Source organism: Cheilinus undulatus, linkage group 7 (genome assembly GCF_018320785.1).
Source record: "Cheilinus undulatus linkage group 7, ASM1832078v1, whole genome shotgun sequence".
NCBI classification, from domain to species: domain Eukaryota; kingdom Metazoa; phylum Chordata; class Actinopteri; order Labriformes; family Labridae; genus Cheilinus; species Cheilinus undulatus.
This window is the reverse complement of record NC_054871.1, coordinates 39804650-39831568: the sequence shown is the minus strand read 5'-3', so window position 1 is coordinate 39831568 and position 26919 is coordinate 39804650. Positions and strand designations below refer to the sequence as shown.

Below are 26919 nucleotides of genomic sequence, written 5' to 3'. Positions count from 1 at the left end.
ACAGGGTATTAAATGATTATGAAAGAAATGTTATACTTCAAAGCAAGGCCAGAGTGTGCACACATGCCAGGATGTCAAAAAATAATATAAAGGAGACTGAGACAACTTCAATGTAAAATAATTGAATAATTATGAAGGGACAAAAAAAAGGTAAAAAAAAAAAAAAAAAAAAAGGTAAAAAAATAAGAGTAAGAGTGGCAAAAAGTGGTGAAAAGGGTAAAAGTTTGGATGAAAAGGGCAAATATGTAGCAATAATGGGCTAAAAGTGGACAAAAACAGGCAAAAAGCCACAGAATGGATTAAAGGTAGCAAACATATGGCAAGAATAGGCAAGAAGTTGCAAAAATTGGTTAAACTTTGCAAAATAACAAGAAAAGCAACAAAAATGGGTTAAATGTGGCAAAAAGAAGTTGCCAAATAGGGGTGAAAAAGGAAAAAAAAATAGTAAAATATGGCAAAAAAAACTAAAAATTGCTTAAAATAACTAAAAAGAAATTGAAAATGGGCAAAAATGAACAAAATGGGTTATCAGTTGCAAAAAAAAAACAAAAAAAGACAAAAATAGGGTGGACGGGTAGTTAAACAGTATAAACTAGCAAGCATAAATAATTTGGAACTCTATAATCACTTGACCCAGTTTAGCTCCAGAATCAGGAATCAATGCTAGCACAAATGCCGCTGACCCAGCACACATGCATCAATGTCATCAAAACATAACAACTGGGGAGGGCCCATTCTCTTGGTTTTCAGGGGCCCAGCCAATTCTGGGGGCAGGCCTGAGGGTGAGACCCAGAAGGGTCAGAAAAAGAAAACATGATACAATTTAGAAAAAAAGACATTCAAATAGGCTACTCCTCATTTTTCATTTCATCCCACAACTCAAGGCCTAAAATTAACAAAAGTGTGAAGTCTTCTTCAATCAAATCTCGGCTGGACTAAAACCAAGGAGATTTTGTGGTTAATTTTATTTCATTTTAGTTCATTTTGTTAGCACAGTTTTAGTTAGTTTTCTTTTTGGGGTAAAGCTTATTTTTTGATTTAGTTTCAGTTTACTAAAATGATTTTCACATTTTAAGTTATTTAGTTACTTGTAGTTAAACACAATAACTTTGACTGAAGGAAGGAGAGCACCAGTGTTTCAGGGAGGAAATTTAAGAACACATTTTATTAAAAAATTCACCTCTAGATCCAAACACTTGATACAGAACCAACAAAAATAATAATCCTTATAGTCATTACTGTCAAAGCATGAGCTATTAACTATTTAAAGAAAGATTTAATGAACCACAGACACCTTTTATTGACCAATTTTTATCTGAATGAATGCTCAAGCAAGGAAGAGCAGATGTCATTTTACTGTTTTATTACTTTATAAGTGGTTGTTAGACACAGATTAGGGTCATGTTGGTTTAGATTTTGGTTTCTTACATCTTCACAAATTCACTACTAATACTATCAGCAACTGGAAAGATAATGAACAATTAAACTATTGGAAATCTTATCATACTTTAAGTTGAAACAAACTAAAGTCAGACAATATTTCCCAATGGAAGTCTAAAAAAATGCATCAAATAAGGCTTATATTTCGAGCATACACACATTAGCTAAGGTAATGTTATTTAATGTTATTTTAACTACAAGGCTTTGAATGTCAGAATTAATTGTATGTAAAAGTCAATAATTCATCAAATAAGTTTTGAAGACATTAAATTATGGTAAAGCTTCCTTCCAGATTTCATCATTATTTATTTTTCAGGTGATCATTTACTCAGTAAGCGACCCTCCATTCATACAACTTGCAACTTAGTATACAGTACTATGACTTTAAAACAGTTTTCTAATATTTTTTGGACTGTATTATGGCTTAAAACTTTATTTCAGTTTCCAACCTAAGAGTGATGTCAGAGAAAAATGGCTGCCACTTGAACATAGTGAATCAGCAAAAAGATATCATTTTTCAAACACATGATACAAAGTATAAATAGACTGAACAGCAGCCAAGCAATGCTCTAAAAACAACCTCGTCATCATGTAACAAACTATACTAGGACACAATGACATCCTGGGATAAACATGCCACCTGAATTGTCACAGAGGTATGATAGTGAACTCTTTGACCCTGAGTTTAGTCCTCTCAGTCCCTGAGGCCTTTATGTTGAATCTATGAGGAAGAGCTCAGGCCACTGGGATGGGTCGAGGAAGATGGTGCAGACTCCGCTGTAAAACCAGAGCCTTGGAAGGAAGCACTCCACCTCCCAGGTGTTGGACGCTCGGTTGTAAATCTCCACTTCCACCCCGTAGTCCCCCTCCATACCTTTCCAGTGGCCTCCTGTGACAAACAGCTTGCCATCTAATGTTACCAGGCCGCCATTCTCATGGAGCATGTGGAGAAGCTGGACCTGAGGCGAGGAAAAGTCAACACACTGTTTAAGGTAAAATAACAGGGCAATAAAACAGATTATTTATGCTATGATCATGTTAAATTATCCTTATACAAGTATCACCATATCATGGCCGTCCTATACATTTGGATCTGCACCTACCTTCTGCCACATGTTTGCCTCTGGATCATAAGAGTAAACTTTCTTAGTGTTGTCAGCAACCAGATATATGGTTCCATCCATGCAGACAGAACGAGGAGAAGACAAGTACTTGGGGATAAAGGGGGAACAAATGCTGGTCCAGCTATCTGTAAAAAAAAAAAAACCCTCAGTTTAAATGAATGGAAAGGAAAGTAACTACTCAAATTCCAAAACCAGTTTTGTTTCCTTCAAACATTTAAATTAATTAATAAAATCGACCAGATTTTTTTGCACTGTAAAAACTGCGATTAAACAAGCAGTGAAATTAATTGTAACAATGCTTCCAGCCTTTAATAATTATTGATCATTTAACTCAAGTACTGCCATTGTAATTTCTTGTTTTGTTGTATTGAACCTATGATGATTAGCACTAGAGGCTTTTATTGTGGCAGACTTGGCAGGAAAAGAACATGTTAATCATCAGATAATTTACTAAACTTTAGCATCACGATGCTAACAGACTGGAGGGATTAAACGTTTCTGCTTGGAGAGAGACAGCCACAACCTTTCTTTTCATTACCAAGGACTAAAACACAAATATGGACTAAAACACACCTTCAGCAGGCAAGATGGTTGTTCTTGCTGCATGAGGTTCAAGTAAAAACTAGAAAAGCACTCCAGCAATTAGCCTGCCCCCTGACCTTAGGTCAAACTCTGGTCAGAGCAAAGCTGCCTGGCTCTGTGCCAGATCAGAGAGACAGAAGTCAAGGATTATATTTATTGTTTTCTGGCACAAATCTCTCTGTTATGATACTTTTAATAACCATTAGGCCACCGCGACTGATAGATTTGGTAAATTAACCTCATAATGAACAAAAACACAGCATGTAGCTGGCTGTTAACTTTCAATAAAGGCAGTGACATTGGCTAACAACAGACTGCACTGAGATGAACTGCTCTGTGAGTTTGTATTGTCGTAGCATTAGCGGGGCGGGATAAATCCCCATAATGACCGGAAAACATTTTATAATTTGGTCACACATAGATCAGTGTTTTCTCATGTTTACAGCAACCTTATTCCAACATATCAGGTGTGTTAAGACACAAATTTTGGATTTTACTTTACAGGGACGTTAATTGAAATCATACCCGTTGCTGGAGTCTCCTAAGCTTTTAGCTTTTAGCAAAAATCATGCTAAATGGTTGAAATACTCTGATGAGCAAGTAGGCTACTTTTATTATTTCTGGTAAGTTGGGGAAGTAGCTCATCTGACAGTAGAGATTTTAAAGAAATACCTCACAGAGTCAGTCATCCTTACCTATAACAGGGTTGTAACACTGCATGGTTAAAGCATTGTATTTCACAGCACATGAACCAATCACATAGAGTTTCCCATGACAAGCTGTGGCGGTGAAGTTGGTCACATATTTCAGGGCGGGGCACGTCAAGGTCCATGTGTCGCTATAAGGGTCGTAATGCTCAACTTCAACACGATCTGCCGTTGTACCTAAAAGAGAGACATGCAAGATAAGTTGGAATCCTGGGGCTGTGATTGAAAACATTTACTTAAACTATGAGATCTGTATCTCTGACCCTGACCACATTTAAACAATTCAGCTAGAAAAAAGTAGTGCAAGCAAATTCACTGCTGAGGTAAGACTCTATGGCCTTGAGCTTCTTTAGTTTTTCAAAATTTTCCAAAGCACTGCAGGTTTAAGGCACCACATGCATGATCTATTTATTTTCCTACCTCCAATGACGTAAATCTCCCCGTTGAGGGTTGCTGATGTGTGGTTAGTCCGTGCCCGAAGCATGGGTGCCACAGTTACCCACCTCCCCTCCCTTGTGATGTACTTCCAGGTCTCTGTGGTTGACCAGGTATTGGTATTCGTACCTCGTGAGCCCCCTGTGAGGAAGACGAGAGCACTCAAAGTCTGTTTCACATTATATAGTGAGTAAACTGCAACATTTGTTCATCATGACCCCTCTATCCCTTTCTTCTGATTTTTCTGGGTTGTAAAGAGTTGCATAAACTTAACTCACCTGTGACATACACATCATTGTTTAATGACACCATGGAGTAACCCCACTTGTTAGGGTTGGGGAAGTTTGGGAGCTCGTGCCACTGTTCTGCAGGGAAACAGATAAGATGTTTTGTTAGAGTATCACAAAAAATAGAAAGCAGATGAAAAAGTTTAACTCTTACAGTGCTAAGCCAGAGAACATCTAAGAGTTTAAAAGCCAAGTATTAAAATAATAATAAATAAAGAACTATTTTTGGCATGCATTTTGATAAAAAAGTACAGATGTTGAGAATGCTGGAAGAAGCAAAAATAGGAGTTGGATATTTTTTCTCTGCAATCTTGCAATATTTCAAAGTAAAATTTCTTCCTACAGTCATTTTGAAAATATTTTTCCATTTATTCATTTTTTTCCTGAATCTAATCCTGAATATTCAGCTGTATGGTTGACATTTTGACTTTATTTTTAACATTTCAAATGACCTTTAACTTTGCAGAAATGCTTTACAACAACTACTCACTGTTAAGCATTATTAATGCATTAGTAGATAGTTATCTTACCATTGATAGAGTGTTATTAACTTAATATGTCATTTATAAACACAGCTTTAAATGTTTTATTGCATTAGTAGAGCATTAGTAAAGGAGAACAGTAATGGTAAGGGTTAGGGCAGGAGTTTTCAACGTTGGGGTCAGGACCCCATTTGTGGTTGCAGGACACTGAGAGGGTGTCTCCAGATACCTTAGAAAAACTAAGAACATTAATTAAATTTCACTATTGTCACTTATACCAGTTTTGCCAAATTTTAACTAGTTTTCATCACCTTTTCCCTCCAATGTTAACAATTTTAAAAAATTTTTTCAACTTAAAACTCATTTTTTTGCCAATTTTAAACCCTTCCACCACTTTTTTTCTGCTTGTTTTTGCCACATCTAAACCAATTCTTGCAACTCTCTGCCTATTATTGGCTTTGTTGACACATTATTGCCACTATTAATCCCTTTTACCACTTGTTAAGCCACATTTCACAATTTGATATGCCCATTTTTGCCTGTTTCTGACTATTTCAGCCCCTGCTAACCCTTTTTTGTCAGTTTACATCAATTTTCATCCCATTCCACCAAATTTCCACTTATTTTTGCCACTTTAACCCAATTTTGCCACTTTTTTGGTTATTTTGCACTTTTATTTAATTTTTGGCATGTCCAACCCATTTCTGCAACTTTTAAAATCCAATTTCACCACCTTTCCCACCACTTTTCTGCCATTATTAACTCATTTTAGCTGTTTTTAATGTATTTGAATTCTGTTTTCAACAAAAAGATTTACATTTTAAGAGAGGGCTACTTACTAGACAAATTAATTAAGATTTGGTTCTTTAATAAGGGTGTTATTATTCAGGTTAAATATGAAATACCACAGCTTAACTTTATAATGGACCGTGATTTTGCTGACCCCCAGTTTGGCTGGGCCCCAGAAAGCTCTCTTGATTGTGTGTGGCTATGTTCAACCACCTTCAGGTACAATGGGGGTCCCCGGTCTCTGGTACCTTTATTTTGGGGTCGCGGGCTGAAAAGGTTGAGAAACGCTGGGTAAGGGTTACACCATGTACCATATCGTATCGTATCATAATGTATCGTATCATGCCGTGTTGTGTCGTATCATATCGTATCGTACCATATTGTGTCATACCATATCATTACTATATCATACTGCATTGTAAAGTGTTGTTTCACACTGTACCAAACCATATAATGTCATATCTTACTGTACCATATGTATCATATCATATTGTATCGAATCGTACAATATTGTATTATATCAAATCATATTGTGCTGTATCATGGCATATTGTATCATGTCAAACCATATCATACTCTATTGTATTGTATCGTATGGTATCATTTGTATTTGTACATGTACAGTACATTTGTACACCCTCTTTTATGGAGGACATCATGGGCACTTAGTGCTGTCAGCTGTGACAGTTAAACTTTGGTTAAGTGGGGGGCACAGGAGGCCTAGTGGTTTAAGACGCACCCCACTTATGGAGTTGGCTCAGGTTCAGATCTGGCCTGTGGCGCTTTCGCGCATGTCTCTCCCCTGCTTTTAAAAGCCCAAAAACAAAAAAATATTTTAAAAATTTGGTTAAATGTCCACAATTTTTCAGTGAATTACCATGAATTAATAAAGACTTTTTTAAGGTAGTGATTCTCAACCTGGAGGATGGGACTGCCTTTGGGGTTGTGAAACACTGAGAGGGGGTCGCCAGATGCCCTCCACTGATCTGGCTTTATGGCAGAGTGGCTGGACGGAAGCCTTTTTTCAGTGCAAAACACATGTAAGTTTGAGTTTGCAAAAAACTCTAGCAGGTTTTCATGTGTTTTGCCCTGAGGAGAGGCTTCCACCTAGCCACTCTGCCATAAAGCCCAAAGAAGTGGAGGGCTGCAGTGATGCCTGTCTTTCTGGAACTTTTTTTTAGCCTTCCCCAAATCTGTGCCTTGCAGCAATCCTGTCTCTGAGTTCTGTAGGCAGCTCCTTTGACCTCATGGCTTAGTTTTTGCTCTGATATGCATTGCCAGCTGTGAGGTCTTCTATAGACAGGTGTGTGCCTTTCCAAATCATGTCTAATCAATTGAATTTACCACAGGTGGACTCCAATCAAGGTGTAGAAACACCTCAGCAACGATCAAGAGAAATGGGAGGGACCTGAGACAAGTTTCAGGTGTTGCAAAGGGTCTGAATACCTATGTCAATGTGATATTTCTTTTTTTTTTATTTCTAAAAAATTTGAAAAAAAAGTTGTGAGGATAGATTGATGAGAATTTTTTTTTTTTACCGTAGTATCAGACTGCATCCTAACAAAACTGAGAAAAAGTGAAGGGGGTCTTAATACTTTCTAAATGAACTATAAAAACTTACTCCCTCACATTAAAGTACTTCTCCAAGAGCACTTCTCTTCCTCCCATCTCTCTTTCTTCCACATCTGCCATGAAACAGTGGAGCAAAGATTGAATACAGTAACCAGGCTACACATTTAAAAGTCTATAAATCCGACAATATCATTTTGGGAACAAAACAAAAAATATTTAAGGCATATTTTTAGTTTGAAAGAGTAATGTTGAATTTAAATACTAATAGATAATTCAAGCCATTCAATAACTATGTGAAGCTCTTTATTATTAAGATCTTGCAGAGGATTTGCAGGCTTTATGGGAGATTTCTCATAAAACTTTAAATCCTCCTGAAATCTCTATAAGACAGGCCATACAGCTAAAGTACTTCACCCAATTCTTCAATTCCAGCAAGAATCAGGATACCTTGTACTTAGATGTGAACATGCAACACTAAGGGGAGTTCTAAGTGTTAGCTGCAAGGAGTGCATTGAGACTGAGCCTCAGTCACATCTCTTTAGCATACACCAAGAGCTGCTTTTTCCAGCAGTATATTTAGAGACTACGCAACATCTGCCAAAATGTTTCAACAACTGACACAAAGATTTCCCAAGAGTTTGGCCGTTAATTAGATTCTGAGCTTAAACAAACTTGACATCGTGCTGAAAAGTTTGTACTTGTCTTGGTGTTGTAGAAGGCACAGTTCCTGAGCAGCAGTCTCTGCAGTCTGGGGTCCCTCTCCTCTTCTTCATCTGACTCATCATCAGAGTCGTCCAGTGAACGACCCCCCATCACAAACAGCACCTCTTGCAGGTTTGGCTGTGGACTCTGAGCATTGAGTCGGTCCATGAGTTCTGGAGCCGTCTCCATTTTCTTTAAAGTGAAAGTTGTGATTGTTTTAGGAAATCTACTCAGAATGAACAAACAAAAGATAAGAGGTAAAATAAGGAGAAGGAAGTATGAACTCACTGACCTCTTTGTGGATTTTATCCACAGCCTCTCTGCAGCTGGGAGAGGCCTGCACCAGACTGTCCTTCAGCAGGGAGTCAGAGAGGTAGTCAAGACTGAGCAGACAGAGACGGGACAAGCTGAGGAGCTCATGGAGGTGACAGAGCCGAGACTCTGTGTGGTGTCTGACCCACTTCAGGATGGCTTCCACACGGGTGCACTCTGATCTGATCTGTAGTCCTTCATCTGATAGGCACGCAACTAATCTGTCCTTTTCCAGCAGAAGAAACTCCTCACCTTGTTGCACAGCCTCAAAGTTCTCCAATAGGAAAGCCCAAGCTTTGGCCATCACCTCAGGACAGCCGTGGATGGCGCCAAACTCCAGGATGCCGAGACAGTTTGTTGCATCAATCTGGTGCTGTAGATATTTGCTGCACACGGCTCTCACTGTCTGGAACTGTAGCTGACTGGAGGTACAGATCAAGCCCTCCACGTTGCTCTGGTTAATAGTAAGTTTGCCTGTGTATGCAAAGTCCAGCAGAGTGCTGAGAATATCCGGATCAACATCCTGAAGCTCCACACGTGCCGCTATGCTCTCCACAAAGTCCCCCGAGAACATGCAGCGGAAGTACATACTGCAGAGGGCCAACACGCCACGGTGACAAGGGAAATCCCGGCCGCCTGCGCTCAGCGTAACATCGACAAGTTTAGGCTGAGAGCAGAGGGAGCGCAAGCCCTCCAGGATGCTCTGAGGGTGGGAGGACAGGCAGAAGTCCAGGTCATCCACATTGCGTACCATGATTGAGTTCAGCTCAGAATATAACCTGAATCTTCTTCCAGCAAGGACAGTCAAAGCTGACTTTAGAGATCACCTGTTGAAGAAAAAAACACAAAAATATGTGGCAGAAACCATTCTAACAAACATGCCAACAATATTAGAGACAAGTAAATTCACACTTAGGAGCAACACATGAATGTGATTTTGTCTCTTAATTTATTAGAATTTTTACGTAATCTTGAAACTTTTGGTTGCAAATCAGACAAATAACTTTGAATAAGTGAAACATTTCCCTGTAGGTCATGCACACTGTAAAACATGAGCATGAGAAAAAATCTTAAGTGTGCTACTCTTTCTTTTAGTTTACTCCAAAATTGCACAAATAGGACACAGACTAATTAAAAACAGTTTCTTACATTGTGCTCGGATCACAATAAATATGAAAATAAAGGAAGGATCATCTTCAGACATGTATCAAGTAAACAAATAACTATTGACATTTCTGGCTGTAGCAAAGAAAATGCTCTCAAATAGATAAGAGTTTAATATAGTGATAAAAGTACAACCTGGAAAAGTATGTTTAAAGATTTTTACAGTTAAAGGTCACATGTTTAACTCCTTTAAGACAAATTTATATTGTCTCAGAGGTTCCTAAAACATGCCTGTGAAGTTTGTTGCTAAAAAAAAACACCCCAGTATTGGATTTTTGCATGTTTAAAAATCCCTCTGTTTCAGCCCTGCTCAGATTGAGCCGTTTCTGTGACTGTGGCTTTAAATGTTAATAAGCTGTCTGACTCCGCCCCTGACTCTGCCCCTCTCAGGCAATGGATGTGACTTAATGGATGCGGCTCTCCTGATCCATCAGCTGAGAGGAGGATCAGGAGAGTAGGGCAGAATTTTCTTCTAAATAGGAGGGCCAACTGAACCTGGGAGCAGGGCTAACTCCCCACATGACATCATGAGGGTAAAATCTGAAAACGGCTTGTTTCAGGACACATTTTCTGAAAGGTGGAGAAAGAGAGAGGGGAGGGAATGGATTTTTCGGATTCTTGGGGTTTTGTGGACAGGCCAGGGACACATATTTTTGTTAGAAAAGCCTGAAAAAGTGTATTTTGCAGAATATGTGACCTTTAAGACACTATCTGCTTTAAGATTGGGGAATATGGAATTTAATAAAAGGATATGACAAATTAGGAGGTTAGAGGTTGACAGAGACACATGTTCTACTTTTTGTCTCCAAGTTTGACTTGTTTATCTGCCGATTTAAACTTTTAAGTCACGTTTGACTTTGTACCTCGTAATTTTGTTTATCTTGTAATTCTAACTAACTCTATCCCCTAATTTCAACTCTTTCTTATCGATTCTGCTTTGAACCTCATAATTATGATTTCTTTGTCCTATTTTTTAACCCCTTCTCTCACAATTTTGGTTGGCTTTAACTTTTTTCAAATTTTTTGTATCAAAATTCGATTTGAACCTCTATTTTCAAAATTTGTATAGACTTTAAACTTAAAATTATGACACCTGGGTCCTTATTTTGAACTTTAACACATAATTTGATTTTCCATTACTTAATTTTGGATTTCTATCTCCTCATTTTGATATGACCTTTTGGGATTTTCACAACTTAGACGATCTGTTTAAAGAGATTGAGAAAATGGAACAACAAAGGAAATTTGTGGTATGATAGGACAAATGTTGACATTCGGAGCTCATTTTGACTTTTGTTTCCAAGTTTCACTTCTTTTTCTCCAAAAAGTTTTGTCACTATTTTTTGACCCTAATGTTGATTTTCATTTCATAATTTTAACTAAATTTAACTCCTAATTTCATTTTTTTTCTTTCAAATTCTACTTTGAATCTCATAATCATGATTATGCATCCTATTTCTAACTTTTGGTCTCATAATTTTGACTAACACCTGGATTTAATTTTTACCTCATAATCTGACCTACTACATCTCATATTTTCTATATTTTCATATAAGTAAATATAACTGAAAATGATGTGTTTTTATTTTGACCTTTTATCTCATCATTTTGATTGACCATAATCTAATGTGGGATTTTATCTTCACATTATGGTATGACTTTTGGAATTTTTTAAGATATATTTTGGGGCTTTTTATGCCGTTATTCATAGAGGAGGACAACAGACGAAGACAGAAACAGAGATGAGAGAGTGGGGGAGAGCCGTGAGAAAGTAGTCACAGGCCAGACTTGAACCCCGACCACCCGCGTACATGGGGCGCGCCTTTAACCACTAGGCCATCTGTGCTTAGTTTTGGGAATTTTTATAGTGAAGACACTATCTGTTTCAAGAAATACGTAAAAATGGAACAAATAAGGAACTTAAAGGTATGATACGGATTAAGGCTGATATAAGGGTACTACTATATCCATTATTTCAAAACTTTACCAAGGGATCATAAAGAGAAGAGGAATTATATGTGAATAAATAATCAAAACAAAGATAATAAGTCAACAATGTTAAAATAGGTGTGAAACTATCTTCACTACTTATTGTTCTAGTGTGAATACAGTTAGAAGAATCATGTTTTCTATTTTGTTACTCCTAAATTACAAAAATATTGTAGATCTGTGTTCAGTGATAGGCGGACTGTGGGTGTGATGAGTCAGATCAACACCATATTTTCTGGAGAAATCCCAAAGCTAAAAATACTCTGGAAAAATATCCCAGCAATCATGCAGTAGTTCCTGCAGCCAGAGGAAATTACAGGATGAGACAAAAGATACCTGCTGAAAGTATTAAGCAAAAAAGGTGATCACCTGATGGATCCTCCAACAACAGAAAAATAGTTTGAAATCATTAAAGAGTTTCATCATAGACTGACTTTTTTACTGAGACTGAGCCATGACTCGAACATTACAGACGGGTAAAACTGATGCTATATTTGACGAATAAATAATGTTCTTGGTGATCTGCCTCACACACTCCCACTGCTTTAAAATGTGATGTATGTCTCCTTTACTGTCTAGTTCCTTCATAAATTATGATGCAGAAAAACTCTGTACAAATTCAACGGTAACCTGAACTTGTTTACGTGTATAGTGGTGTTGCAACTGCTTTGTCACTTTTGTAATTTGATGTTGATTCCAGATTAGAAATAATAATAAAGTTTGAAAAAAAGAGGTTAAAATACTGTGGAGAAAACCTTTCCCAAGTTCAATCTTTACATTTTAAGATTTAAACAAAAAACTTATTGTCCTACAAGATAGGGTTGTCATTGAGGAGGCTGAAAATCTTCTGGTCTCTAAATAGACATTTATATCTTCCAGTAATCTTAAGATTTGCCTCTGTGATAAATTTTTTTTGACATTTTTTAAAACATTAACTGTTCAGACAAGCTTAGAATTAGATTTCTCATTTTATAAACATTGTACAAGCACCCTGGAGGGCCTAAAAGTAAGAGATGGCTTGATTATCATAAGAGGAACATGATAAAAACACACACAAATAATGTAAAGGGAAATGTCTTTTTTTGTTCCTGTACATTTTTCCACAACAGGGAAAATGAAAGCGACAGAAGGAAGTTGATGAGAAGATAAGATACACAATGAGTCTTAAAGTTTAGAACTGATGGCTCATCTGTGACCTCTTTGATATCAGTAAAAAACCATCGGTACATCTAAAAAAGCGCCCTGTTTCACAATTACAACATCACTGTGTTGTTACAAGGACTACAAAGTACAGCTGGCTCCTGATTAGAGTGATTCACTGTGGCAGTGACTGTAATCTCATCTGAAGCCAACAATAAAAACATTTTCCTGTCATCAAACACTTAGAAACCAGAAACATACTCACCACAGAGGCAGAGCATGGAAATAATGGATCATCCTTCCAGTTAGAAACCTGTTTGAAGCTGATCAACATGGAGTGGGCAGCATGGCGAAGAAGCTTTTGCCAAGTCACTGGGACGGGCTGCCTGTGTCTCAGTTATTTTTAGGTCTGACAGTGACGCCTCGCTCGAGCCAGATTCCAAACAAGAAGCATGGGACTCACAGCTGCTGTTACACACACATAGTTTGCATATTGTCAGTGGGCAGGGAGGCTAGCTGAGGAGAGAAATGCCTTTTTTCACAACAGTTAATGATACAGAGGGCATAGCTGCTTATTTGGAGTATGTGAAATTTAATTTTAACAAGGAGCCCATGAATGATAGAAATATGGAAGCCCATTTGTAACAGAATAAAAAAAGGAATGTATCAAATCAAGCACCAGTGTAAAAAAATGATGTGTAAAGTGATTATATATATATATATATATATATATATATATATATATATATATATATAAGGAAAGGAAAAGAGGCTTTGTATCTCCACATTTTTATTTTCTTATAATTTCAACTTTTTTCTTCCAAATTCTTCTTTCAATTCCAAAATGATGACATCTATGTCCCGTTTTAATTTTGATTTTCTTCTCCCATAATTTTGACTATCACTTAATTGTTCATCCATCCATCCATCCATCCATCCATTTTCTATACCGCTTATCCCATTCCGGGTCATGGGGGGCTGGAGCCTATCCCAGCTGTCATTGGGTGAGAGGCGGGGTAATCTCAATGACAGCTGGAGCCTATCCCAGCTAAACTACAAATTATGACTTCTGTGTTCTCCTAATTAAACATTTTTTGTTATAAATTCTACTTTTGACTTCTGTGTCCCAGTTCTAAATTCATAATTTTTACTTTTAATCAAATTTCTTTTTAGGTGTGTAATGCTCCATTGATGAATTTCCATACATTTATTGGTAGATAAATTATACAATCAGATTGATAGAAAATCAAAACAGTCGGTCACCTTTAAGCTACGCTTTCATTTTGAAATCCCCTCTGCATGCCTGTTAACAGTTTCTGCCCAGCAGCAGCGCCCTCAACGCTTTAAGTTGCTAATAGTTTACTGCTGAGATAACGAGGATATCCTCTCCCCTCTCAGCTGTGTGGACATATTTCAGACTGAGACTACAGCAGCGTGGGCCTTTCGCCCTTATTTGGCGACTACATCTTCATTCTTAACCTCATCCAACTGCTGTATAAGATCGTTCATGGATAGAAAACCCTCTCATCTTGTCATGGCTCAAGTAGGGCAAACGGTGTCTGATACAGGCTCTACAGATAAATGGAGATATGCTGCTGCTTGTCTCCCCTGATGCATAAATTAAAACGATTTATAATAAAAATATAAACCTTCCAAACTAGAAGTGGTTCAAGCAGGACAGCTGCTCTCTTTTAATACCCCCCTTCCCACCCCCACACCCGGTTATCTTATAAGTTTGACTGTTTTTCTTATAAGTCTGGGTTATGTTTTTTTTTGTCTTTTTTGGTATAAATGAGCTTCCAGGAGGTAATAACAAGAAGATATAATGTAAGGTGTCTCGTTCATTAAGTTTTGAACAGTAACAGAATACAGTAATTGAAAATACAGAGTTATGTTTTTAATTATTTATTTAAAGGGAATGCAAGTACATTCTGATCCTACCAGATCCTTTTAGGCTATATGGAACATTTTCAGTGAGTTGCTTTTTAATCAATTCTGACAATCATTATCTCAAAACAAACAAGTACTCTGAAAACAATACTTGCAGGTTAGGCACTCTTTTTTGCGATCATGTTGGGTATAATTTGAAATGAATTTGATACCTGAGTTTGAGAAGAAGTACCAGAACATCTAGTAAAAATCAAATATTACAATCAATATTTTTTACAATTTCTTTTTAATCTAAACTCATTGGAGTCTAATGCAATAAAACAGTATAAAATTAAGAAAATCATCATTAAAATCAATCTGTGTCTGATGAATTAAGTAAACAAGACTTTCAGCCTGGCTAAGATCTCTGTGCAAGTTTTCAATACTTGACAGTTAAAAAAGCAAAAATTCAATACACAAATCAAACAGTGTTGGGTCCAGGTTGATACCAAGCCCGCTTGTTTTTTTTTTGTTTGTTTTTTATCAAACTACAAACTATACAAAAATATCAAAAAGATGACACTAGCATCTACTCAAAATCAAAAATCTCTGCCTCCTTCTCCTTCCAAAAAGCAAAACTGCGGTCGATGTATTTACAGATTTCCTCGTTGCTAAAACTAGAGATGTCGGTTCCTCCGTGCAGCATCCCTTCATCGGGTGTTGGTGTCTGCACAATGACTTTAGGGACCTGTCTAACCTCTGGGAGGCTGTGTTTCACAACTTCTGCATTGCTTTCAGACTGACTCACAGTGTTTCCAAAGAACTTAATTTTAATGTCCTCAAAGCCGTCCTTCCACTCACGGTTCCCGGCCTCGATGTCCTGTATGACGGCCTTGTGAAAGTCTCTGACCAGCTCCCAGGGAAAGCTGCCAACATGGTCGAACACCTCGAAACACAGCAGGTGCCTCATTTTGCGTTCATCCACTGGCAGCTCCAGCTCAAGGATGTGAAAGTAGCCAAGCATGAAGAGATCCAGAGTCAGGTTGTCGTACTCCACGGGGACGCCGTCCAAACGAGGTAGGAACTGCTCCGGGGAATAGAGGGCCTGTTGCCTGTGGAGTCTGTGGACAACAATGATTGGTTAATCAAGATTTGTCATCACTAGGTTACCTCAACACTAAAACCAGAAAACCTGGAAATTATTTCCAGGCTTAAACACACAATACAGGTGCACTGAAAGAAAATAGTCCAGAAGGTGGCAATCATGCACCTGCAAGTTACTGTTCTTCTTCCTTTTTGGAAGAAGAAGAAGAGCAGTAACTTGCGGGTGCATGATTGCCATCTTCTGAACTGGAGTGTGGATCTCAAATTGGAAATGCCTAGTGAGGCACATTGTGTGATTGAACATAGCCCCAAGACATGCCCCATTACAGTTATAAAAATTAAGAGTTTTGAATACTGTTTAAATACTGTTTGTTTGACATGTTTCAAATGATGTCAAATAGCATCAAATAACTACTTAGCTGTATTAATAATGATGGAATATTTACAGTTTTTGAATTCTATTTAAAGATAGTCAGCCTAGAATGCAGTTAAGGACAGAGCTCGTGGCTGTTCAGTAGGCCGTGTCCTTCATTGATCTGGGCAGTATGTACTAATTTCTTCCAGTCTCAGTTTACAGTTAAATGTTGGACTGTAAGAGTCAAATTGCTGGAGATTAATTACAACACATATTTAGCAGTCCAGGGTTTAAACACAACACAAGTTGCCCCAGAGCCACAGGTCTATGCATGGCAATTTAAGAATTTAAAATCCAGTTAGTTTTTTGGTATTATACTGTAGCAGTTATGTATTGGAGCCTGCAGAAACAGGTATACCCTGATTTAAACTCCACACTTTTTACAGACCCATCAAGCAAAGGATAAACACCAGTGTTGTAGACTTCTCTTTTGGTTTGTTTGTTTTGCCTTGCCTATCTTGCCTTGTCATTTTGTAGGATTGTCAGCATTAAAACATTAATTGTGATTGATTAAGTAGCAAATACATTTTTAAATTGAAATTAATTGCATGCTTTATTGTCCCATCCAGCATACTTTACAGCCACAGTGACGTAAAATATTTATACCACTGCATCTTCATGTCTCATTTTACTTAAAAAAAAACAACTCACAGACAGTTCAATGGACAAGTCAAAAGTCATCTGCACTATGTGCTATCAACGTTTAAGACTTTTAAGTGTTCCCTTATTTCCTCTTCAATCTTTAACAAGTTGCATGTGGTACTTGGCGATAGAAGTAGTATTAGCCACTAGTGATTTGGAGAAGCTAGGCTAAACAGTGTAGCAGACAGGTATAATTTCTCCATGCAGCTTAGCAAGTTTATGGTAAAAGTGGGTCAACAAACAATGGTGACTCAATTATATGCTATATTGAAAAACTTTGAGTCGTTTCTACTTTATCCCAGAAAGCCTCTGTGTTTGGAACTATTTTGCAATGTGAGCTTCAGCTACTGGCTACATGCTCTTCCGCCTTAGTGTATCTGAACACCTATATGGGTCTGCAGGCTTTGTGCATAGCTGGTAGCTAAAGCTTGCAGATTGCATGGAGATCAGGCATGAACAGCCATTTTCAAGTCCAGCCACAAATTCTCTATTGGATTGAGGTCTTGGCTTTGACTCGGCCACTCCAGAACATTCATATTGTTGTCTTCAAACCCTTTCTTTGTAGCTTTCGCGTTATGCTTTGGGTTGTGGTCCTTGCCTTGCTCAAAAATAAATTTTCTCCCAAGCCGTAGTTCTCCTGCAGACTGAAGAAGATTGCCCTCCAGGATTTTTCTATATTTTGACACATTCATTTCACCCTCTACCTTTACAAGCCTTCCAGAGCTGGCTGCCAAGAAGCCCCCCAACAGCATGATACTGCAACCACAAAGCTTCACAGGTGTTTGCGGTGGTTTGCAGCATTTGGTGTCCACCAAACAAAGTACCTTGTCTGATGAAGTCTACCACATGCCTTTTGGCGAACTGTAGTCGAGATTTAATGTGAGTTTCATTTCATTTTGACTTGTGAAGAACCCAGACAACAGTTGTTGTATGCAGGGCTTCTACCATCTCAGCTGCTGAAGCTTGTAACTTCTTCAAAGTATGTCTTGGGGTTTCTCTCACTAGTCTTCTTCTTGTCACTCAGTTTGTGAGGATGGCCTGATTTGAACGCAGATTAATACACATTTATAATGTGCCATATTCCTCCCATTGATGATGGATTTAACTGAACTCCAGGGGATGTTCAGTGCCCTGGATTTTATTTTGTACCCATCCCCTGACTTACACTTTTCAATAACCTTTTCTCTGAGTTGCTTGGAGTGTTCCTATGTCTTCATGGTGTAATGGTAGCCAGGAATATTGATTAGCCAGTGACTGGACATTCCAGACACAGGTGTCTTTATACTACAATCACATGAGGCACTTTTAATGCACTCAGGTGATCCCCATTTCACTAACTGTGAGACTGCTAACATCAACTGTCTAGACCTACACTGAATTAGGTCAGTCTCTTTAAAGGGAGTGAATATTTATGCAATCACTTATTTTAACTGACATATTTTTGTGTAATTGTCATCACTTTGTAGAAATCTGTTTTTTACTCTGACATTAAAGAGTTTTTTTAAAGATATTTTTTAGGTAAAAAAAGCCAAATTATATTGGCCATGATTGATTTATAAAAATCAATAAAAAGATAAAACAACCAAGGGGGTGAACCCTTCTTATAGACACTGTAAATTACTTAAACCAACATGTGTGCACTGTGCAAGTAATGAAACATTACTCAAGTAATGATCACCACATCAAGTACCAGACTACTTCAATACTTGTACCCATCCCTACCATAAACTATTGTGTTTGTTTTTAGTGTATGTAACTACTACTACAAACAAGGCCTTACCTGCGTATCTGTCTTGATGGTACACTGGAGATCATGTTCCTCCAGTTCCCCAGCATCTTGTTGACAGCACTTCTCTGCTTGAAGAAATGACCCAGAGAGCTGTTCATCATCTTTGACTGGGCACTCTCCTGGCTGCCACTGCGAACCACCTCCGATTTGTTGACCGTCCCTGAGTTATCTCCGCTCATCTTCCTCTCTGCTGCATCCTTGCTCCTCAGTGTCACAGAGTAGGCGGATTTCTTCCAGTGGCCTAAGAAGAGCACAACTATCCGCTCTTTTCTAAGACTGGTGGTCTCTTGAACATCTGTGACATTTTCATCATAATCAATACCAGAGTCACTGTTCTGATCGGTTTCTTGGGCAGGACTCAAGACTTTGGGCTGTTTGTCTGACTCTGTGACCTCAAGCTGTGGGGAAGGACTCAATATGACAGCCTTCTTTGACTCTTCTGATGAAGGTGAGTTTTGAGTCTCAAAATTAGACTTCAGATTCCTAACAGAGACTCCAAACTGATGGATTTCATCCTCTATCCTCTCCCTGCGACCCCTAGTGGAGTTCTGTCTTTGTGGCGTCTGAGAGAACACAGTGATCAGGTCGGTGTTGGGCATCTTACAGTAGGGCTGGTCTGTCAGGTTGGTCATAAGCAGAGACATGCTCTTCACAATGCCAGAGATACGGCTGCACCACATGGGTAGAGGAACCTGACTGGTGAAGTTTCTGAACTGTGTGTTGACCGTGATGTTCACTATGGGCGCTGGCAGGATGTGCCTGAGCTCCTCGGCCAGACGAGCCAGCTCCAGCTCGTAGCCTTCACAGTTCCTCTGCATGGAGACGTTGGCAATCTGCTGCTCCAGGTAGATGAGATCATCCTCGGCCAGCAGCTCACCAGAGGGCCCCAGGATGGCATTGTGGGCTTGGGAGTACCTCCAGGTGACTTTGGCATATCTGTTCCCATTTTCCTGTGAGGGAGGAGTGGACAGAAATAAATTTAACTTGTCATATAAACAGTATTTCTTTTTAATTTCCAGTGGCAAAGGCATGAGAGGAGTAATGAGTAAAGAGTTATGAAACAGTAAAACTACAATCCAAACCTCAGAAAAATGACTTGACTGGAAACGTGTTGTGTGTTTAGTTTTTGGTTAGATGCAATTTAAAGTGAAAGATGATGAAATGGCGTCACAAAATCGGTCCATAATTTAACATTGCTCTCTGTGGTCTGGTTAGGCTCAGTAGGTATTTGTTTAAATTTAAGAAGGTTGTAAAACATCTAGCTGACTTTTCTAGGACTTCAACCAATAAATCAATTTTTAAAAGGGCTCCTGATACTTTCCTGTCAATCACCCTATTCATTCAATGATTAATCATGTTTACTTGATTTTATTAGTGGAAAATAAACAGCAGATGTTCATGAAAACTTGCTCCAAGTTTCCAAACACTAATTGCTGAAAAATGAAGTAAAAATGGACAACAAACTTGCCTACAGATGCCTAAATATAGAATGTATAAGATGGATGTGAAGTCACTGCAATCATGGGCCATTCTACCAAATTCGTGCAAATTGCAGTCCCATACTTTTGTTGCATTTTGAAATTCCACTACTTTGTTTCCTTTTGTATTTTTGTTCTTTCTTTAACTAAGGGTTTGTTTTAACCTCCTGTTTTGTTTTGAAAGGAAATGAGGAACTTTGGGTAGATTGAAGATAATGATAATAACTTAACCATGGGAAAAAAGTAACTTTTTATGGATTGAAGAGATAATAAAGGAAAAGTAAAGGTAAATCTTTGATAACACATGGTGCAGATGCCTGGATTCAGGCTAATGTGTCTGTATTTATATGTGATTATTGTGAATGATTTTGATAACTATAAATTTACTTGTCCACTGAGCTGTCTGTGAGTTTTTTTTTAAATGTACATGAGACATAAAGGAGCAGTGGTGGACTTATTTAGATCACTGTGGCTGCAGGGAGATATTCCAGTGGTTTAACCAAAGTGTGCTGGATGGGACAAGAAAGCATGCAATTAATGCACTAAAAAGATCACGCACTAATTATGGACCTCAATCACTTTGAGTAATGTATTAATGCTGACAGCCCTACTATTTTTTAATTGCAGGTAGTTGTAGATGTTATGGCCAGCTCCCTATCAGTTAAGCCTTGCTTCGAATGCCAAATTTGGAGGAACTTACAAATAAATGAATATCCAAGTTGGCCATAAGTCTACATTGTGTTTATTCTTGCATCAGATTTTCAAGAATTAGATGAATATTTGACAAAAATAAACATTTATAATATTTTTAAAAAACAGGTTAAATCTTTAGAGAAACACTACCTTCCTCCTTTGATCCTCCTCATCCAGCAGTCTGGCCTGTAGCTGCCTCACCATCACCTGCCTTTTCCACTCAGCGATGGGACGTCCTTTCTCGTCATGAGTGGGCACCAGGTAGTCGATATCCGACAGGTTGGCCTCCTCAGTGGGTAGGACCACCATCTTATTCTGCAAAAACATAGCTGGAAGTTAAAAAAAGGATGTACTCACATAGATAGGATGAAAAAAACAGGACAGCCTAACACACATACTGGTTGTCCAGTGAAGACTCCTGATAAACTTGACTGTTTTAAGGTTGTAATGGACTTCATGTCGCCCAGAAGTTTCCTCTCTGCCAGGAGATTTGTATCTGGCGTCTTTTCAGCAGGGATGGTGACTTTACTGCCGGCGGCTTTGGGCTGATTGAAACCTTTAATAACTGGGAAATAATTCAGAATCGTGTTTACACTAAGACGTTTGTTACTTTGCTTTGCTAAAAGAGAATTGTATTAGACAAGAAACATGTATATTTTTTACCAGATGTTGCAATGTGAACCTGCTCCATTTTGTTGATGCTTGTTTTCTCTGGCTGGGCGGGTGAAGCTGAAGGGGAGGATAAAGGAGGAGCAGGAGGAGGCTGAGGGTATCTCGCCTGGGGGGACTCCTCACTCTCAGGTTGCTAATTTGGAATTGAAAGCATGTCCCATTTGTTTTGGGTTACAACAGGAAATAGAACATGATAAACAATCAATTTCAGTGTTTACCTTTAAACTATCCATGGGTGAGTCAGAGGTGCAACCGCCCCTGCATGTGTCACTCAGGCTGCCGTAGTAATCCTCCCTGTTCTTCTGCAGCAACACAGCTGGCTTCACCTTTAACTCTTCCTCTGCTGGAGGGATTAGCTCAATGTTTTGATCCTTACAGGCTGTCTGCACACACATTAATCACAATGAGATCGAGTTAGATCAATGTCTGTTTGAGACCTTTGAGGCTCTAAGTCAAGTACTAATCAGTGACAAAGCTGAGAGGTATGTGTGATAGCAGGTTTTTCTTTCTCATTAAATCTACATTAACATTCTTCCTGGTCAAAAAACAAGATGAAAAGGTTTGTGAATTCTTTTGTGTGTTTTTTGGGACTGCAGTTGTAAAATAAATCCCCTTAATGGGGTTGAAAAACAATTGTTATTGATGAGAACTCACATTACAAGTTGAACATGATCATAGATTTTACAGCAATTTTCTTTTATTGTCAAAAATTGCAAACCAAGGTGGTTTAACAAGTTTAAAAAAATTGTTTTTGTATGTGTTGTGTGAAAATTGTTTCTTAAGACTGGGTTTGCAAAACTTTCATGGTGTTCTCCTTGTCTTATCTATTTTTTTTTTTTACCTTTCTACTTTTTCCTCTAGTATTTTATGTTATTTGCTCGTTGAAAATTGTTATTATCACCCCTATTTCCATGCACATCTGTGCAGTATGGATCATGTACAATACATGATGTTTGTGGTTTCTCATTAGCATATGCTGCTCTAAGAACATGTGGATTGTGTCTACATGTAGATTCCTGTTTGCTTCTATTGCTCTAATTTATCACTGTGGTGGCAGCTGAATGTGTGCAGCACTTGGAGTTAAAAACAAATTTCTTCAAGCGGACAGTAAAGTGCATAGTCATAAAACTGTATATCATTTAATGTCATAAACCACCATTTCGCATCGTAACGCATCTCATCACATTGAATCGCATTTTATCATTTGGTTTGATATTTTTGTATTAGATTATATCATATCATATATCATCATATCATGGTATGGTATTGTATGCTATGGCATGGCATAGATAAACATCAAGAGTTACTGTGATGAACACTCAACAGTTACAGAGTGTAAGAAAATGGAACTTAATTTCACAAGCACCTTAGCCCTGCTAAATGTAAAATATCCTGCATTGTCACTCACTACTTTACTAATTTGCACTAATCTTTGAACAGTAAATTGATTCGCCAAGGTAAAATTCCTCCCACTATTTGCATATTTGCACTAATTAATCTTTTAACTGTAGTAATTACTGTTTTAATCTATTAACTGCAATAATATGCTGTGGATTGTTAATCTATTCAGTCTAACTAAAATTGTATCTCTCCCCCTCTCTCTCTACAATCCTGCATTGCTTTTTGAGGCTCCCAACACTCCTGACAAATATAGAATAGTTCACTCAAAATGCATAATGGTGACTGCATAATCCTCGCTTCTGCTGTTAATCTTATAATGGTCCTTACTTCTTGAAGCAGTTTGGTGACGATGACTTAATACTAAAGTTTTTTAGGTGATCTAAATATGCAAGATGGTCATATTTGGGATGATTAAAAAATGAGGGGGATAAATTAAGAGTGTACCCACTTCTTAAGGCACTCCTGCACCACTAAGTGAGATTATTCCCCAAAATCAGCATCAGAACCAGTTTGACTTTGCTTTCTCTTTTTAAAAACATTAAACTTCATTTCAAACTAATACTAGTCTACATGAGTCAATAGTGCAGTGTGATGAATGCAAAGGATGCTAGGATACACATGATAAAAATGCATGTGAAACAGACTGGTCAAATTACAATAAAGAGTTTATGCAGTATTTACACTAAAGCAGAGTCAGGACCAATAAACAACAATCAAGTTTAAGTTGTGTATATTATATTAAGCATGACCATGAGATCAAGGCTGACTTTGTTTCTTTAAAAAATATTCACCATGCTGCTAAAATAAATTGTTTTTCTTCAAACAGTTAAAGAATAAATAATCTAGACTAGATTAAGTCTTATTCTGGATTAAAAAAAGACTATAAACAAGTTTTATAAGGGACAAAAGAACCAAACAAATCCATGGGATAGTAAGAGCCTTGAATAATTGGCTGCCTTTCACACACTACTCCAGGGAGGATGCAGCATGTATGGAAACATTTAGATCCCCTTTAATGAACCTGTGTTGTCCTAATGCACTCCATGCAGAATGCATATCAAATTCAGCTCTCCAAGGACATTATTAACAACCAAAACATCAAAGGCAGCTCTAATATGCTCCTACATGCTGTTGTGCTTTGTGTCCACGAGGTGGTCTTTGCCATTTCCTCTCACACGGGACTTTGATGTCGAACAGCACGAAATATGCTGTGACACTGCTCGGGTGGAGGAATAAACTTCCCCGAAGTTGTGCAATCCATAAATAGATAAACAACGGGGCTGGGAAAAGGACAAAGGAGGGAGCCGGATTCCTTTGTGACCCCTCTCGTAACAGTTCAATGTCCTAAAAGCTATCATGATCCGGTGCTTGTGTATGTGTGTTTGTGAGTGTGTTTAATTAGTCCCAGTGGCCGGAGAGCATTTGGTTTTCATCAGCACCCCATCACGATTGCCACGCAAATATAGATAGCCTAGCCCTGTTTTGGCCTGGATCCATTCTCCCTCTATCAAAGGCCACAAAGAGCCCGATCACTACAGATTAGGAGCCAAGAGTTAAGAAACAGCTACTCTCATTGTCGGACATGCAGCACCAGTAATCTGTGGTCCCTGTGGATCGAGCCATGAGAGGGTTGAAGTATTTCAGAACACCATGTGTATTTAAAAAACATGTCTTGTAATTCTGCACAGTGAAATCCATCATTAAAACAACCTGTTTCCATGTGAAACCTTCACGTTCAGGGTGATAAATTGCAATGTGGAATGTATACAGCGGGTGCACATTATACACAGAACACTATAGTGTAAATACATGTCCACTCACATGTTAAAATACTCTCAGGTTTCCTGCATGAAGGTAAATGCTTAACAACAGGCATACATAATGCTTTGGCCAACAGTTTAAACTCTTTGCATTCACAGTAGCTAAACAAAACAAATGTCAACCTTAAGAACTATTTCTATACCTAATTGTGTAACATTCTGTGGCAGAAAACAGTATGTAGAAACAGAGCAGGCTTCAAAAAAGGAGGAAACATATGTGCAATCTGCAGGAATCAACAATGATTACATATAGTAAGGTCATGAGCAGGGAATATTAGTCATGCCTAACCGTAAGAGGCCACAACTGATCAGAAAACAGCAAAAACACTGCCAAAACATCTGCCAACTAGGGCCTCTTAACAGGACAAAGCTTTCCTTTCATTTCACAAAAATTATTACTCAGCTCCTCCAGTAACTTGCAAATTAAAAAAAAAAACATTAAAAATCACATTCTACAGCACAGGAAGGATAAAAACACACACCAGCAGCAAACAAGCTGCAAATAAAAGAGGAAATGATCAGTAATCCAGCATACTAACCGTGACCTTAAGCTATCCTCTCAGTGCTCCCTGGTTGGACTTCACAGTACAATGACACTCCACAGGCATCGGCTCATGCAGACAGGTATACGGGGCGGTCGCTCTGTTGTGGATGTGACACTATCTTAAGATCACCAACCACTTGTTTGACACCAACATCAGCATCTCTGCCAGTGGCCAAGGGCCGCCAGGCAATAAACAATAAACTCTGATCGGAGAATGCTGTTAATAATTAAGGGAAAGGATAGGATGGCCGGTAATGTCACTAATGCATGGACAAACCAATGGCCACGTTGTTGCACGAAGGGAGGTATCAGCGGAAGACTTGTCAAAGCAGCTGGAAAACAGACATTTTATCCAAGCAGGTTCAGGCGGTTTTTCCACTTGGGACAATTGAACAAGCTTAATTATCAGGTGTTTTTGATTGTGAGGGTGGGGGTTAAATGGCTGAAATGTGACAGCGGAAACACAATATGATACCAAAGCTACAATAGATATGTTTGACTGTTTGGTGGAAAGAGCTGGCAATAACAAACTCAGTGCTGTGACAAACTGTGGCCACATTTGCAGAGTTTATGGATAAAATTGTCAACTAACTTACCAGTGAATTTGACCTCTGTCTCATCAAAACCATTACATCTTCTTAGCTGGAAAGACAAGCTGAATGACAACAAAAAGTTCCAGTTCTTTTTAAATGTAGTCACTATTCTGAATTTTCACATTGCACAAATAGGGATTTTTGGCATATTGATAAAAAATGATGAAACTGTCTCACTTTGCCTTTGCATGATCTACAAACGTGAACGAGACCACCAGCAGGAAGACTGACTATTTTAGTTATTCAAAATGCTTGTAACTGCTGCCTTTGGGTCAGATTCTGCCAAAGTTATTCTTAGCAATCAGACCACTAAATATTTTCTCATTCACATGAGTAGTACTTAATCCTGGATGGTATGAGGAAAATATGTCATGTGTGATATTTCAATATTGCAATATAAAATCTGATAAACAAAAATCAAACAGTGCTTACATATTCACCTGTGGTTGACACTGTGTCTGAGGAATCCAAAGTCAACCCAAAGGGCATATTATTTCACCACAAAATCTGCAGCGTTTATTCTGAGGCTACTGACAGCTAGCTCGAGTATTTTCTGCATCAAACTTATGTGAAGTATGGCATCAAAAACAGGCCTCAATCCTTGGGATAAAATATAGAGTGAGAAAGTGCATCCAGCACTGAGACTGAAGAGCTGAAGGTTGTTAAAAAAATAAGTTGTGTTAACTTAAATATCCAGAATACCTCTTTCAGCTCTATTTTTCTGAGTTGATTGAACACATTTTTATTTTTGAGTAAACAGCACTCCACCATTTTAAGTGTTTTTTTGTCATTGTTCCCAGAATGCCTTTGGGCGTTTGACACTTCTGCACCACGTGTGAAGTTACTGACTCAGTTAGAGAAGTCCCACCTGTAGGTATCAACTGAAATATACAGTGGATGGCATACTGAACATGGTGGAAGAGGACTTCCTGGTTCAGTGTGCACTGTTCCCTCACTCGTAATCTTTTAAATTGAACCACCTTGGGTGGCATTAATGCTCAAGATTAAAGTATGTGGTAGAAACAAGGGAAAATGGAGTGGATGAAGTTGACTAAGCTTTATGAAAATTACTTGAACACATTGTTTAGAGTTTGATTTTAACTGAATTTTTAAGTATAGGAAAGTTTCCACTGTGTAGTTGAACTTACAGGAGTCAGGTTAATCCAACATAAAT

The 26919-nt window shown here is 38.2% G+C and overlaps 2 protein-coding genes across 3 annotated transcripts in view; both read right to left on the bottom strand.

The window, feature by feature from the left end:
* Positions 1 to 1147: 1147 nt before the first annotated feature.
* Positions 1148 to 13120, bottom strand: klhl30 (kelch-like family member 30). Of its 2 annotated transcripts, none has more exons than XM_041792379.1 (8): positions 12991 to 13120; positions 8413 to 9259; positions 8117 to 8312; positions 4567 to 4653; positions 4274 to 4429; positions 3842 to 4030; positions 2544 to 2689; positions 1148 to 2399 (listed from the first exon to the last, which is right to left on the bottom strand). In XM_041792379.1, the coding sequence occupies exons 2-8, from the start codon at positions 9184 to 9186 to the stop codon at positions 2151 to 2153; spliced, it is 1797 nt and encodes a 598-aa protein (XP_041648313.1). In that variant the 5' UTR covers positions 9187 to 9259; positions 12991 to 13120; the 3' UTR covers positions 1148 to 2150. The 2 variants fall into 2 exon arrangements, with proteins under 2 accessions (XP_041648313.1, XP_041648314.1); XM_041792380.1 differs by having other exon boundaries at positions 2211 to 2399; positions 3906 to 4030.
* Positions 13121 to 14704: 1584 nt separating this feature from the next.
* LOC121512512 (espin-like protein) overlaps positions 14705 to 26919 on the bottom strand; it is a 33424-nt gene continuing 21209 nt past the window's right edge. Inside the window, exons 6-11 of the mRNA XM_041791812.1 lie at positions 21606 to 21770; positions 21379 to 21520; positions 21114 to 21280; positions 20866 to 21030; positions 18536 to 19494; positions 14705 to 15715 (exon numbers count right to left, since the gene is read on the bottom strand). Coding sequence (XP_041647746.1) covers positions 15184 to 15715; positions 18536 to 19494; positions 20866 to 21030; positions 21114 to 21280; positions 21379 to 21520; positions 21606 to 21770 — 2130 coding nt within the window. The 3' untranslated portion in view covers positions 14705 to 15183. The remainder of the gene's footprint in view (positions 15716 to 18535; positions 19495 to 20865; positions 21031 to 21113; positions 21281 to 21378; positions 21521 to 21605; positions 21771 to 26919) is intronic.

Bases quoted from the DNA above. Each gene is read 5' to 3' on its own strand.
- klhl30 (XM_041792379.1), bottom strand. From the start codon at position 9,186: ATGGTACGCAATGTGGATGACCTGGACTTCTGCCTGTCCTCCCACCCT. The intron at 4,430-4,566 runs GTGAGTTAAGTT...TCTTCCTCACAG, and splicing joins CAATGATGTGTATGTCACAG to GGGGCTCACGAGGTACGAAT. The intron at 2,690-3,841 runs GTAAGGATGACT...TTTTTTTTACAG, and splicing joins GTGTTACAACCCTGTTATAG to ATAGCTGGACCAGCATTTGT.